This window comes from Sciurus carolinensis, chromosome 6 (assembly GCF_902686445.1).
Source record: "Sciurus carolinensis chromosome 6, mSciCar1.2, whole genome shotgun sequence".
NCBI lineage: Eukaryota > Metazoa > Chordata > Mammalia > Rodentia > Sciuridae > Sciurus > Sciurus carolinensis.
The window spans coordinates 6,344,107-6,359,532 of NC_062218.1; the positions used below are offsets into that span (position 1 = coordinate 6,344,107).

At 43.9% G+C, this 15,426-nt stretch overlaps 2 protein-coding genes across 7 annotated transcripts in view; one reads left to right on the plus strand and one right to left on the minus strand.

Moving 5' to 3' along the window:
• Positions 1 to 1,198: 1,198 nt before the first annotated feature.
• Fastkd3 (FAST kinase domains 3) lies at positions 1,199 to 11,080 on the minus strand. 4 transcript variants are annotated; one of them, XM_047555448.1, is made up of 7 exons: positions 10,962 to 11,080; positions 8,280 to 9,738; positions 7,546 to 7,631; positions 4,653 to 4,827; positions 3,424 to 3,493; positions 2,984 to 3,098; positions 1,199 to 1,552 (listed from the first exon to the last, which is right to left on the minus strand). In XM_047555448.1, the coding sequence occupies exons 2-7, from the start codon at positions 9,715 to 9,717 to the stop codon at positions 1,454 to 1,456; spliced, it is 1,983 nt and encodes a 660-aa protein (XP_047411404.1). In that variant the 5' UTR covers positions 9,718 to 9,738; positions 10,962 to 11,080; the 3' UTR covers positions 1,199 to 1,453. The 4 variants fall into 4 exon arrangements, with proteins under 4 accessions (XP_047411404.1, XP_047411400.1, XP_047411402.1 ...); XM_047555444.1 differs by having other exon boundaries at positions 8,280 to 9,743; positions 10,962 to 11,060; XM_047555446.1 differs by lacking the exon at positions 10,962 to 11,080 and adding an exon at positions 10,427 to 10,953.
• A 94-nt stretch (positions 11,081 to 11,174) lies between these two features.
• Positions 11,175 to 15,426, plus strand: part of Mtrr (5-methyltetrahydrofolate-homocysteine methyltransferase reductase) — a 28,125-nt gene continuing 23,873 nt past the window's right edge. For 2 of the 3 annotated variants that reach the window (XM_047555443.1, XM_047555441.1), the window contains exons 1-3: positions 11,187 to 11,496; positions 12,431 to 12,594; positions 14,401 to 14,554. In XM_047555443.1, the coding sequence (XP_047411399.1) occupies positions 12,466 to 12,594; positions 14,401 to 14,554 (283 nt within the window). In that variant the 5' untranslated portion in view covers positions 11,187 to 11,496; positions 12,431 to 12,465. Of the gene's footprint in view, positions 11,497 to 12,430; positions 12,595 to 14,400; positions 14,555 to 15,426 lie in introns of all 3 variants that reach the window. The other variant, XM_047555442.1, reaches the window with a different exon arrangement.

Sequence of the window (15,426 nt, forward strand, 5' to 3'; positions counted from 1 at the left end):
ACCGCGGATCAGGACTTAGGGGACAGAGCAGGTAAGAATGCCCCAGGCAGCACTTTTCCCTCACAGCATTGCTGAGATTATCACTACCTGTCTGGGGTAAGTCTCCCTCTTAAACTGTGAGCTGTTCACCTCCACCACGGCTCAGGGATGAGCTGGCCACGGGGGTGGGGGGTCAACAGTGCCCTGAGATGGATAGCCCTGCCTGGTGGTAGGAAAGCAGAGCTCACAGGACAAAACTGGCACCGGGCTGGATTTCAGCAGGAAGGAAATGTGAAAGGGGTTCTGAGGCCTGGCATGATCCCGAGCAGACCTTGGGCCCAGTGTCAAGAACACTGGTTTCAGGAAGTCTAATTGCCCCAGTTTCTGAGATGAGACTCCTTTCTGGTCAGACCCTGAACGAGTGCCAAGGTCATCTGGGAACAGGACTCCCCAGAATCTGTGACCCTTCTGCAGCATGGCACACTTCTACACGGGACCCAGGAGTTCACCTGGTCTCCATTTCCTACTCTGCAGAAAGAGATCCAAAGCTAGAGTGAAGTGCACAGCCGGATGGGGTGGAAATCCAACACTCTGCTGGCTAACTGTGTGCTAACTCCGCAAGACATTTCCAAGCATGCTTTATATGTTAACTAGCGTGATCCTTGGTTCATCTGTGTCCCCTTAAAACATTCCTGTCCTGCTGTGTCAGCATGATCTTAGTTGGCATTGGGTTCTACACACTTAATAGTCAAGATGAACTCATTAGGGTGTCAATCAACATGACTGGATCCTTTTAAGAGGAAAATGTGAACACAGCCCCACAGGGAGAATGCATGTGTACAGTCAGACATGTGGACACACAGACACAAATGGAAGGCAGCCATGTGAAGATGGAGGCAGGTCAGCTCTGCTGCCATTAACCAAGGCACGCCTGGAGCCACCAGAAGCTGGCCAAAGCCAGAAAGGGTGCTCCCACGAGGACAAGCGAGGAGGAGGAGGAAGGCCTCGTGGGAAGGAAGGCCTCACAGGGAACGCCCTTTCTGGCTTCTTCTAGCTTTCATTTTTCCTTCTCCTTATTATGTATCAATTCCATGGACAAATATATAAAAGTGGGAGATAAAATTCCTTTTTTTACATTTGTTAGAAAATGAACATCTCTAAAGAGGATGCTTTCATTAACAGAACTATCACAAATGAAAGATTCAAAATAATGTACATTCATTATATTCCTTTATTGTACTTGATCAATTCTTTTTGATGTATAAAAAGTCCTATGACAGTAGTAATAAATTAATTTTAAGTTTACCTCCAGTGAAATTATACACGGTATCAGGAGAAACTCTGAGCCTTCTCAGATCACCAGTCTATAAACATAATTCTGCAAAATGGCTAATTCACAAATTATCTTTTTAAACTGTGTTCCTTAAAAACAGCTCTTTTACTCTTTGACCCATGAAGCCAGTGTTCCTCCTTGTTACCAATGAATAGTGGAGTTTTCAGGAAAGAGTTTTCTTTGTAAATATTCCACCAATTCTTGTCTGGATCTTAGCACCTCCATCTCATGATAGGGGACCTGGGAAAGAAGGACAATGAAATGGTCAGGATACTCCACAGTCCCAGAGGGCTCCATTTCCTACACCTGGCTTCTCACATCCTCCCCAACAGGAGCAGGCTAGGAGGGCAAAGGCCACAGGGGCCTCTTGTCCCTGTGCTGGCACTGGGGCAGGGTGCAGGAAGGACACGTGGGATAAACAAGTTTCTCCAGATCAAACCAAAACCCACAAAGTATACCAGGTGCAAGCAGGAGGCCCGGACAGGTCTGAGAGGGAGCCAGCACTGAGCCAGGTGAGAGTGTTGGCTGGGAGCTGATGAGTGCCAAGGCCCAGACACCCAGCTGGAGAGCAGCCTGGCAGTGGAGGGGCAGGGGCAAAGGGAGAGAGGGGACGGGGCGGGGACTGGGGAAAGGGAGAGAGGGAGAGGCAGAGAGTGCTGGGTGGCTGTAGGCAGGCTGTGGAGGGTTTTGAATTGAAACTTAGAGGAATTTTTACTTCACCCTGTAAGCAGTGTAGAAACAATGAAAGTTTTGAGCACACACTGGCATGATTAGTTTTAGGAAATCACCTGCAGACGTGTAAGATGCAATGGAAAAGTCACCACATAGGAATCTAGAGAGCTGACTAGAGGGATCGGGACCCCTCCAAGAGACCCTCCTACCTAATCTACAATAAAACACAAAAGTCTTAGCCTGTAGGGTGGATTTGGAGCCTGGTCTTAATGGGTCACCTTGTCCACTTTTATTCATTAAATCAGAGAGAAATTAAAACAAGACATTCCAATGATTTAGTAGTCCTAAAAGCAGCATTAAGCATAGCTTATAAAGAATATAATAAGTCCTACTTTAGAAAAATCAGTGCTTTGAAAACTCTGTATTGCAAAATAAAAGACAAAGAGATTTAAGACTAATCAACAAAATCATAAAATTTAAAGAAGACACTAATATTCTTGGTCCACTTCTCTTTCAGACCACTCAGTACTGGTAAAATACACTAAAATGCAGAGTGGGTCTGAAAAACCCTTGAGCAGACAACAGCAGGAGCTCTGAAAATGGACCTGAACCTTGCTTCAGTTCAGATGCAGGCAACACTTAACTCGGGCATTCCTTGTTAATGCACGTAACAGAGAAAAGTGAACTGCAGTCCAACCATGAGCAGCATCCCGGGAATTCCTACGACTAGGGATTTTCCAACAAGACAGAGCGTGCAGGGTAACCGCACAACTGTGACCAATCGACTCTTCATTTGGCTTCACTGTGTTCACCCTATAAAACCCTGTTTATGTTCCCTCGAGGGAACTACAAAACATTCTGGTTTGGCGCTGCCTGATTTAAGAACTGCTATTTACTCATGTCACTGTACTGTGAAGGTGCAATTCAAAAATCTGCCTGGAAAAAAGCCAATTTGAATATGGAACTGCTTTTGGACAAAAATAATAGGTGACACCATACCTGAACAACTTGGTAACCCAGCAATCGTAGATGTCTTTGTTTGATAGCTTCTCTTCCTAGTAAGTGTTTGCTATTAGAGCAAAATCTTTTTGGACCATCAATGCACAGTGCTACTCTGAGAAACCAAAGAGGAGAAAAATTCAATTTGCAAAACAATTAAACATATTTATATATTTGTAGTTATTAGAATTTACTTGGGATTTGGCTAGTCTTCTGTGATGACACTAAAAGAAATCATGAATAAGTTATTTTTAAATCTGTTGGAAAAGTATTCAATTTTATTAACTTTTAAAAAATATTACAAGGACTTTTCAAACATGATATGCTGAAAGTATTTTAATTGCCATAATCATGTCTATTTTTTTCACCTTCTAAGAAAAATATCAGTTTATTAATGTTGACAAGTCATATAAGATTAAAACCACAACAATTTCCTTTACCTTTTATGGATGTCTTCATCAACTGTGTAAGGCAATACAAATCCTTCTTCGTCTAACTTAATTTCAACATCTGGTGAGAGAAGAAAGGAAAGTTCTCCTGTGATACCTCACAAGTTCTCTGCTCCTGCTCTCCTCTGTTCTGCTCTGATCCTTCCCACACTGCATTTATCAGTGGGCTGAAGGCTGCAAAGTAATGACCACAACCGACAATGGTGAGAATTTTAACTGGATCTGCCAACCAAGTCATGCTAACTACGATCAACCAAGTCAGCCTTAAGAAGGATCAACCACGCTGAAGCAAAGAGTGGGTTCTCGAGTGATCAGTGCACGACGAGAACCAGGCGCACTTTCCTTCCCACTTATATCAAGTGAGCAGATCCTCCACTGCAGAACAGAAAGCCCTGCTGGCTACGGATCACATGCCCGCGGCTCAGCTTTCTGCTGGAGCCTGCACTGCGGTGGAAGAGGCCTCCTGTGTGCTGCGGGTGCTCCTGGGGCCGGGATAGACCCCCTCTCCCTCTTCTGACATGACGAGGTTGCTTCTGTGAAATGAGCCCAGGGAAGAAGGTGAGGACTGAGGTGTGATCACTGGAAGCCTGTGAACTGCTCCCCCCAACGATGTGATCTTCTCTCACTTGTCAATGTAGAATTGTCAGGGCCCAAGGCTTGGATTCTCTAGTGAGCAACATCCTACAGAACTCTCTGCAGTAAGAAATATTTACATCAACCATGTCCAATCTGGCAGCCATAAGCACATGTAGCTACTGAGCACTTGAAATGTGCCTAGTGTGACTGAGAAATTGAGTTTTTAACTTTTTAAAAGTTTAAATCACCATGTACTAATGGCTACAGTATTGAACAGCATGAGCCTAGACTATAACAGCAGTTAACAATTACTGAGCATTTACTCTGCTCCAGGGATTATGGTTTCATTTAGTCTTTGAACAGATCTTTGAGGTCACTATTCTTTCTCTCACTTTACAGATGAAGCAGCAAGCAGAAAAAGGTTAAAATGTTCTGCCTAAAACATTCTGCTACTATGGAGCTACTATGGGGGCCTCAAACCCAGATGGTCTCGCCTTTTTGGCTCTACTGCTAACCCCTGATTTCAGAGAAGGGACATTTCCTTTTTGAATTTCCAGAGACCTTCTATGGCTACTAAGCCCCACACATCTCCAAAGAGGACAAATACTTCTGTTCAAAACAGCAGAACTCTCCGCACTACTTACCTATCATATAACAATAGGGCGTTAATACTTTTGAAGCAAAATATGATCTTGCTCCTAAAAGGTCAATCAGTCCAATCATCACAGATTTATAAAGCTGAAAATCCACAGGGGTCTCCAGGGAACAGCATGGAGTAAGAAATGATTTCACTTGGTATTTAGGAAGTAGTTTTGGACCCTAAAAATCATACATGCAAATATGAGAAATAAAAACAAGATATAAACCAGATAATAAATTGAAGGCTACCTGTATGTAAGTTTGATACAAAATTACTTTATTGGGGCGTGATCTTTTTTCCAGGACTTAGGTCATATATCTTTCTTGAAATGACACTGCATGATACTTGTTATAGTTCAAAACACCTTTTAAATATGTTTGAAGAGTCTCATTGGTCACCATAAACCAAGAGAAGGTAGGGAGGGAGAGAGGGAGGGGAAGAAACAACAAGGCCTACAGTTCAAATACATCTTTGGAACTCTTGGAATTGCTTTGCAGGCCTTAAATACTTACTTCATGTTTTTAACAGTGGGAAATGAGATAAAGGTGACATTGTTAATTTAGTAAGGAGAGGAGAGGAATGTAATAAATGCAGGTAAATTGTTATCCACGTGGAAAAGAACAAAGTTAAACTATCCTCCATCACAGATCATTGCACACCTCAGTCTATAAGATGGTGATAACAGTAAGGCATCCTTGAACACTGGCAGGAGAGAAGAGCTTCAGTGTACTTAACACACATACACACACACACACCTGCACAAATATGTGAAATAACATGTATGTTGATTAGATAATGCTTATGCTAACAGACATTGTGGAATGGCTAAGTATGTGCATATTTCAAAGCAACATGAACAAAATACATATACATTTTTATTTGTCAATTAAAAGACCTAAATAAAAATAAATACATTCCAGATGTATCAAAGATAAAAAGAAAATGTTATTTTAGTAAAATAACCTATTTTAGTAAAATATTTGTGTTGACTTAGTAGTGGTGAATATTCTTAAACAAAACAGGAAATCCAGAAGTAAAAGGCAGATTTGACTATCAAAACCTCAAAAACTTCGGTACAGCAAAACAACAGCATAAATTAAAAATAATAATAATAAATTACAAACCAGGAGAAAATATGTGCAACATATATAATAAATAACTATATCATGAGTCATTAAGGAAAAACAAACAGAAATGAGTAAAGGTGCAGAAAGATAATTCACAGAACATCTATGATGGCTGATAAACATTTGGAAACGTGCCTAACTTCATTACTGCTCATTAAAATGCTAGGTAAACTTTTGACATGACAGCAATGGCAGAGATTTCAAGGACGTGATGCTGCAGAAGTTGGGGAAGACGGGCCATCTACAGGAGTAGGGAAAAGTCTGTCAGGATCAATCCCAAACCAACTCCAGGAATCTCTTTTACAGACTGAAAGAACAAAAGCGTTCTTGGGTAAGAGGACAGCACATTCACAGAGTTGGTAAGAGTCAAAAAAAACCCAGGAAGTGTTTACAGTGGGAAAGTGGAATGAAAATCCTGAAAAATCATGCCATTCCTACGAAAGCATCTGTTCTACATGGAAGGGCCTCCGGGAATGACCACAATATACAGGGCACAAAAACAAATGATATTTTGTTGAGTTAGGCCCATTCCACAAAGAGAAAGAAACTGGATGTCGTTTATGTATCTGTGCATATTTGGGTGCAGAAACTGCAGTTAACGTTGTTCCTTCAGGCGTGGCAGAAGACTGGGGGTGACTATAACTTATCTTTAAGAATATTTGTGCTGTTTAACATATTTTTAAAGAAAACAGTGATATTCTTCCAGCCTTATTCATTATTCCCTAAATCAGATACTCTAACATGGCGTTAGGAGTACAGAAGACCAGGCAGGGGATGGGCAAGGCTGGTGATGCCATCGCCGATCCTATATAGAGCGTGTGACAGTCATGGGGACAAATCCACCTGAAGCACGTTCCAGGAAAGAGTGAGATTTCTGACTTGGCTTAAAAATGTACCCAGAAATAATTTAGGATCTGTTCAGTTCAAAGATTCACACTTGGATAACACGCAGCTACGGGCAGTGCTAAGGCCCTCTGGCTGCCGCAGGGTCTGGGAGTGCACGCCTGCAGCACTGGATGAGACCTGCCAGGCAATCCTGCGGGCAATCCATGGTCTCTCCAGGGTAAGGACACAGAAATGGGGCCAAATGATCAAAGAAAAGCCTATCTGGTGGTGACTAACACCAGATAAGTGAAAGTTCTGCTTTTTTACTTTTTATTTTTATGGACTGCATTTTGATTCATTGTACACAAATGGGGTATGACTTTTCATTTCTATGGTTGCACACAATGTAGATTCACATACATATACATGTGTAATCATACACGTACATAGGATAATGATGTCTGTCTCATTCCACCATCTTTCACAACCCCACCCCTCCCCCATCTCGTTTTCCCGTACATAATCTAAAGTTCCTCCATTCTTCTCTTACCCCGCCACCCCCATTACGTATCATCATCCACTTCTCAGAAAAAACATTCGGCCTTTGGTTTTTTTGGGATTAGCTTATTTTACTTAGCATGATATTCCCCAATTCCATCCATCTACCTGCAAATGCCATAATTTTATTCTTCTTTGTGGCTGAATAATATTCCATTGTGTGTGTGTGTATATATCTATCTATCTATCTATATATATATATACATATACACCACATTTTCTTTATCTATTCATCTATTGAAGGGCATCTAGGTTGGTTCCACAGTTTAGCTATTGTGAAAGTTCTGCTTTTTAATGAGGTTACTGAAACAGACCCAAAGAGAAGGAATTTTAAAAGAAACTGGCCATGGGGAAATAAAGTCGCACTGTTCATGGTCATGTTTTTACCTTATAGAAGGGGCACTCAAGGACTGAGGTCAGGTACAGTTGGGTCAGTTGTGCCATACTCAATCTGTCCAAATGTGACTCTTCACCTGAAATAAGAAGCACCTGTCATTGTTCAGTTTGAATTTTAGTAGGGTGGTGAGAGAGCAAACATCACGAATGTAAGACATTATATGCATGAATTTTCAAATGACTCTAGGGAATTAACTTGTCAGGATTAATAATGTCCTCTTTTTGCCATCAATGAAACTGAATTCCAAGAACCTAAGTTCTTAGGTACAGATTATAAATAAAGAGGATGGGACTTATTTGGAGAATTAGCATAAGTATTCTTTTAACCATGTTGATAAAGGAATCTGACACATTTGGCTTCCATGAATTAAGATAACAACACCATCATTTTAAAACAAATCACAGCTGCTCAGTCATCAAAGGTTCTGACACTAAGGTAGCTTTTACCACTGCCATTACCATGTCCCCCAGGAACACTGCAGTGCCCCAGGCAGGCAGCAGGCAGTGTTACCTGACGCTGCTTTCGTCCCTTTGCCTGATGTCCTAGCACTCTTTAGCTCTGTGTTTACACTAACATCCACAACTTCCAATCTCATTTTCAAGTGACTGTGGAAGAAAAAAATGAAGGCAGAGCATTGCTGTGTAAATGGTACCAAGGTAACCTGAAAACATTACAAGTTCAAAGGTTAGTTACAACCAAGTGTCAGAAAGTGTAACCAACTCACCTTGTAGCTTTTGAAGAAAAAAAGGGCTGAATATTTTTTCCATGAAGTTGACCGGATGGCACTCAATTAGCGAACACGAATGGAGAAGTCTCAACAGTGTTTTGGGTGGAAAATAATTGAATTGAGTGAACAGCACATGTTCTAGCTTCCTAAATAAAGCAGGTGCATTTGGTGGCAAATAATTGAGTTTTCCAAATGGTTCAATTAATTCAGAAATCTGACTCAGTGATAATTTTTCTGATTGGCAAACAAAAGTTTCTGCCACTGCGTTGAGGATGGGTTTTGAAAGAATCAGCTTCCTGCTGCAGTACTCCATGACTTTGCTGACAACTTCAGCATCCAAGGTAAGACAGAACACAGTGATATGCTGCTCTAGGGCTTGGATAAAAAACCTGTCATTGTGTCCAAAATATATGAACGCCTCTATGACCTTCCTGAGCTCTTCATTACTGAAACGGGGAATGTGCCTCACAACGTATTTACCCAATTTTATAACCAGAGGAAGTGCCTGAGTTTGATCTAGGACCACTAGAGCAGTAAGCAGTTGGCTAATGGATTTAGGACTCAGGTAGGAAACTATTGAAAGGGAATAGCTGTTTATCATATTTAAAAATGTCTGGTGTTGGTCTACTTTTTCAGCACATGCCTGTAGTATTCTATAAAGGGCCACGATATCCTCTGGGGTATATGCTTCCAATTTTTCACCTTGCAGTTGACAGATAATCAGTTCTAGTGTCACACACTCCGGGCCTTGCAGTCTAATCAGACAGTCCCCAAGGACACAAAGATCATGCACATGCAGGCCACCTCTTTTGAGACGATTCTGGCACTCTGCCACGAGATTCAGGATCAAGCTACTCTGAGTATCCACATGCAACAAAATCAGAGCTTGCAAAGTGGTCACCAAAGTGGAGTCTGACAGCTGTGAGGGTTCCCGTCCAAATCGAAAGCACAAAGCTCGGAAGACACTGCTCTCTAGTATTTCTTTGGGCAGCTGTTGATCACCTCCTTTCTTCTCCACCTCACAGATCCGTCGTAAAGCTCCTGCAGCCATGGCATCAGTCAGAGTTTCCAGCGTGCTTACAAAACTCAACACCTCTTCTGATGAGGTGAATTCATTTAGTCTCCTATAAAATATCTGTTCATTCTCATTTTCAAGGTTTTGTTCAAGCCTGTTCCAGTCTTGTCCTTGAGAGAATGCTGGCTCACCAACTAGATGAAGTTCATTTCCATTTTGTGAATGGAACGTTTTACAGCAGGCATGATGGAATTGGATCCTGAAAGGTTCAGACTGTACTGAACAGAACCAAGGATGCAGGTGCTCTCTGGCTACCTTGTGAACATGATTTATAGGGTGATTTTTCAGAGCAGTCAGAGCTCCCTGAATCCGAAAATCAGATAAATGGCAGAAGTTCCTCCGCAAGGTGATTAAAGCCATGCCATCTGATTCTCAACACTTCTGAACTTGTAAAATAAAAAGACAAGGTCAAATACAGAGGGCATGACTCCCTCTACATCAATGTCTATGAAACGAAGGATGGGAACCCCAAAACAGGGATTAATAAAAATTTCCCACTAGGATATAAACACCAGAAAGGCAGGTCTGTGTCCTAGAGCTTAGGAAACTGGCATCTAACAAAAATAATTGCTAACACTTACCAGGCAAGGTTCTAGGGGCTTTATAGGTGTATTCACTTACACAGATTATGTATTTTTGTTGTCATCTGACAGCCAAGGAAGAAAATGAAGCACAGAAATGTTACTGTGTCCAGTTTACACAGCTAGTGTTACGGGAGAGGGGTTCACCTTATGCTTTGAGTATACAACTCGCTGCTCAACTGCAGGTGGCTGACTTTTTTTTTTTTTTTTTTTTTTTTTCGTTTTCTTTTTCTCTTCCCCTCTTCCTTCTCCCTAACAGCGGAAACAATAGTAACACTTTTCCTGTCTCAGGTAAGCGATCCTGTCTTCCACTGCCTGGAAGGACATCGCTGCCCACAAGAATTAAGAAACTCCAACCTGGGCCCTGGAGCAATGCCTCTCTCAAGGACGTCTGCTGGACATTTAGTAACTACCTACAGACAGCATTTGGATCCCAGCCCTTGAGTTCTTTTGAAAGCCCTGTGCTGCCCCAGGCAGGGGAATCACACCTTCTGCACAGGAGTCCCCCCTGCTCCTCCTCTGCTAGCAAAGCAATGAAACTCCTTCCTTTTTCTCAAAACCTGACTTTAGATCGGCAGTGCGGTCAGGGTCAGGCTCCAGCATCACAGGTAAGCGGCGAGCTCCTGGCCGAGCCTCGGCGGGCTGGTCCGGGGAGGGGACGTTCAGCCAAAGGCAGGGCTATTCGGACCAGGCGGGCAGCGCGGGCGACGGCGTCTCCCGCGCAGTCAGGCGCTCAGGACCAGGAAGGGCGAGGGCTACCCTGGTAACCGGAGAACAGAGTAAACCGGCCCAGGGAGGAAGGCCACGGAGGGCCGGGAGCTGGGGAAACCGAGCGCGCAGGGCGCAGAGGACGGGAGCCGGGCACGCGTCCGACTGCGAAGAGGACGCACAGGCCCAGCGCCCCAACCCGGCGCCGCGGGGCCTGTGGTCTTGCTCCGGCGGGCGCCGCACGTGAAGCACCAGCGGGCAAGCACAGCACAGCGAACCGAGCGGCGCGGGCGGAGCACCCGCGTGGACACCTACCTGGCTCCGCCCGCAGCGCGCTACAGGCAGCTGCGGACACTGGACCCTCGTGGGCCCCCGTACACGAACGCAGCGGCGGAAAAGCGCAGCGGACTCCTGCGCGCGGCCGCAGAACTGGCTCGGTACCGCTTACATACGGAGCTCTGTGATTGGCTCAAGGCCCCTCCGGGTCTTCCTATTGGTCCTGAGTGCCGAGCATGCGCACTTCGACTACGCACGTGCGCTATTCTGAGTGCTGCCCCAGAGTTCGCAGCGCCCGGGTCCTGCGTCGCAGGTGGGCACCCTGGTGGCGGCGGCCCCCTGCCGAAGGCGCAGCCGGGGAGCACCGAGACCATCGGGGGTTTGCGCGCGTGGTCCTCTTGCAGCGGGGCGCCGGCCCCGAGCTCGGCTCGGGTCCCTGGAGACGCGTGTCCGCCTCCTGCACCGGGGCGCCGGGTCGTGGGGTCCCTTCAGCCGCGCCTGTGGTTCTGGACTCGGTCCCAAGCCAGGGAAGGGGCGTCCCAGACCCGGGAGGGGACCCTCCGCGGAGGCACAGGTCGGTGCCTGCTGGACGGGCGGCCGCGGCGAGGGTCGGGGCCCCAAGTCCCCGGGACAGCGTGCGGCCAAGGAAGTTTGCGGGCTGCGATGTCGGGGGTTGGACACCACCTGGTCACAGCACTGGACGAGCCTGGACGTGCAGGGTCTCCGGCTCTTCGCTTCGCAGTTCATTCAGTTAACCGAGCACCTCGTGTGCCAGTGCTGCTCCGGTCCCTAAGAGTCCTTCACTGCTGTGTGAAAGTGTTTTTTGTTCGTGGTTTAGATACACTGAAGGAGCATGCAACTATAGGTGGTTTGTTCACCACGAGCCAGTGTTTTGATTTGCATTTCATTTTTGTCTCTACGAGGATTAGCCACTGCTTGAGTATGAAAAAAATCTGTGTCTTTCCTTTATTTTACCCCGATTAACTCTTCAGGGAAAGAAAAATTTGCATGGAAATATTTTTTCTTTGCATTACCATATGCATTTTGGGTACTAAAATAACAGTGAATACTTTGTTTCACGAAAAGATATGTAAGATTTTTCTAAGCGAAATTATGGATTAAGCATTGTTGAGGTACTTTGTGTATGTCACATCCTTTATCAGATAGGTGGTATCCTAATTTTAAGAATTAGGGAACTAAGATTCAGAACATTTAAGTAGCTTGCCTATGGGTGTTCACTTCTGAATGACTGTTTTGGGGTCCAAAAGTAGCTTGACCTCATGATGATTCTGAACCATGGAATTGGAACTTTAGTCTTGTATTCTCCCTAATTTGATGAATTCTTTCTTATTTAGGTTTATTTAAAATCAATGCAATGAAACAAATTTAGAGAGGACTTTCATATTGTGTGACTATCGTTGCATTCCGTTATGAAGACTGAGGTAGAATACCTTCAGGTTGTTTCTGCTTCATTAGGAAGAATCCCTTTCTTCTGTTCTGTATTTCAGTGTCACTGTCATAGTTACAGCACATGTCTTGAGCCATGAAGAGGTTTTTGTTATTATATGCTACCCAGCGAGGACAAGCAAAGGCCATAGCAGAAGAAATAAGCGAGCAGGCTGTGGCACAAGGGTTTTCTGCAGATCTCCACTGCATTAGTGAGTCGGCTGAGGTAAGAGCTGTCTCTCCAGTGCACTTTACTGTGTTTTGTACTTTGAAGGATTTTGGTTGGGAAGTGATGTTTATTAAACAAAGAAAGTTGCCATATACCACCTTGATCTTTTGAACAGAAATTTATTAACTGTTGTAAGCTTTCACCAGCCCTTTTTTGTTTGTTTTTTTTTAAAACAAACATATAAATGAGGGTAAACGATCTCAAACTGAAAAAAGCAGCTACTTCTCAACTGCAAATGGTAGCAGTAGCATTTGCCTTATTTATCCCAGTGGTGCCTCCTAGAACAAATGAGATGGTTTAGTCTCATGCTTATTTATGCTTTCCACCTCATGAACCTCAGAATCCATTTTGATTCCCCAAAAAGAACTTGCGTTTCATGTTAGTTCCTCCAAATGAAGGACCACCTGGATGCTTTTGTGAAATAGAATTTCAAGTAATGGTGTAAGGTTCTGGGAAAAGCCCTGCTGCTTAAGGTCAGGGACTCCTTGTTTGTATTTTAGTCTTTGCTGAAATTCCTGCCTTATAATATATAAAACTTTGTTCTTCTTTCAGTTAGTTAGACCTTCAAATAGTACTGTCCCTGACGATTGCAGTGCTAACAGTTAGCAGGGGCTTGGTACCACCAGAGGATAATGAACCCCTGAACACTCAGGTTCTCTTCAGTACTTGAGAACTATCTTACCAGTACCTGTCACTCAAGTTCACTGCCTCTGGCCTCTCATGTCAAGTTCATAATACTAATCAGCAGAACAGGTGAATTTTAAATTCAGCTCCTAGAAAGAGACTTACCTGGTTTCTTTAGGCAGCACTGCCAGAGTGACTCCAGGTGCCCTACAGGAAGGGGGCTCCCTTTAGGACGCCACCAGTCAGTAGTCTGTCATTCAACAAAATGTAAATTTATTGTCTTACTATGTTGAATTACAACCTGAATCAGTTACTTGTATCATAAAATCAGTTATCTGTATCATAAAATAATGAACCCTGATTGGGTCCATTGGAGAGACCTTTCTAGCCAGGTCAGGGTAGCTCTCCACTTTCTCATTCACAACCCTCCTTTTCAAGCAGAGTCTACCCATACAAACTGTGTACAGAGTTGAATACAGAACTTATGCTGTGTCTTGTGAGCATTTAATGGGCCTAGGAAAAGGTTAACTGAAGTCTTTGTCATAGGGGAGAGAGAAATAGATGAGACTGAGGGTTTAGCTCAATGGTAGAGTACTTGTTTTGGCTGCTTAGGGCCCTGGGTTTGGTCTCTTGCACCATGAAAAGATAAAGTGAATTCTTTAGACCCAAATTAAATAACATTCATGAGCAGTGGAGTCCACGGAGTCATTATAAGAAGAGAGTGGTCTACTTGAAGTGTTTAAATCACATTGGAATTAGAAGAAAGAAACCTGGTTTGTTAGAGTTAGGATTGCTGATGAACTCAGGGGACCACTGCTAGCAAGCTCTAATGTACCTTGATGGCCAGGTTCCTGATGGCTGGGGCAGCACTTAGTGCTGAGTGCCTCCCTGCCTTTGTGTCATGTGTGGTACACATGACTGCGCTTGTGTGTTGCTGGGGATTTCAGCACTGCTGTGTTTTCATGTGGTCTGCTGGAATATTCTGCCATGCTGCTTTGCTGTCCTGCTGCTTTAATCCTGGGTGCCTGCTGTCTGCTCTACCTGTAAATGTATCTCCCCCTTTAGAAAATCTTTCTGCTTGCTTTTCTTACTTTGTTATGAGAAGTCATTCCCACTGAAATTAGTTGCCTCTCCTGCTGGGCAGCATTAAGTCCCTGACTTGATACCCTTGTTTTGTAGTATGATCTAAAAACGGAAAGAGCTCCTCTCGTCCTCGTGGTTTCTACCACAGGCACTGGAGACCCACCTGACACGGCCCGAAAGTTTGTTAAAGAAATACAGGACAAGACACTGCCTGCTGATTTCCTTGCTCATCTGCGGTATGGATTATTGGGTAATGGACTGTTTCCTGCTCTTAGTATACATTGTTATTATTGACATTAACTCTGGTATTTGATTGTATTTCCCAGAACCATGAAATATAATTGTATGAGTTTTGTCTTTGTTTCTTATATAAATATTGTACATATACAAATCACGTAAGTGTAAATAATGTGCTACCACGTATGAATACTTCTTCAGTCTTTAACCCACAGTAGTATCCCTGGAGAACCTCCTGAGTTAACCAAGGGTGCACATCAGCTTCAGCTGTGAAATACTTTCAGACTAGTAGTGGCTGGGCCTTTCCCCAGACCTACTGAAGCAAAATCCTTCATTGCTGTTTTATTGTTTAAAAGCACAAAAGCAAGCCTCAAAAAGCTCCTAGGTGATCCAGTGTCTTCCTAAGAACCCTTCCCGTAGGACGGTGGCTTTCAACTTCAGCTGCACATTAGGTCCGCTAGAGGAGTCCTTGATCATTCCCTTACTTGGGACATGTCTAGTAACCCTGTTTTCTGAGGTGGTGCTCCGGCATCAGTATTTTAAAAGCTCCCAGGCGATGCCTCCCAGGTTAAAAAAACTGGCCTGGGCACTGTGGAACAGTTCAGGTAAATGAAGGTGAGGGACTGGAAGGACCAGCACGGGTGCCTAGGGCCCATATTCCTGGCTTGTGTTCAGTGTTGTTCATCTTTGAGGATTATTTTGACGGGAGGGTGGCTAGCAAGGATCGACTGGGCTTTGGTAAACAACTGATTAGAAATCTGAGACTAACTTGGGCTACGCACTGGTATTTAACATGTGCGTGAGAATATTGTACAGCGTTCATAAATATTTTAAAGTTTTCCAGTTTCTGTTTTTTAAGAGCTAGCACATGTTGCTTTGACAGTT

Excerpts from the sequence above, each read along its gene's own strand:
- Fastkd3 (XM_047555448.1), bottom strand. The coding sequence starts at position 9,717 with ATGGCTTTAATCACCTTGCGGAGGAACTTCTGCCATTTATCTGATTTT. Across the intron at positions 4,828-7,545 it reads TTGAGTGCCCCTTCTATAAG|GGTCCAAAACTACTTCCTAA; the intron begins GTAAAAACATGA and ends TATGATTTTTAG. Across the intron at positions 1,553-2,983 it reads TGGGTTACCAAGTTGTTCAG|GTCCCCTATCATGAGATGGA; the intron begins GTATGGTGTCAC and ends CTTCTTTCCCAG.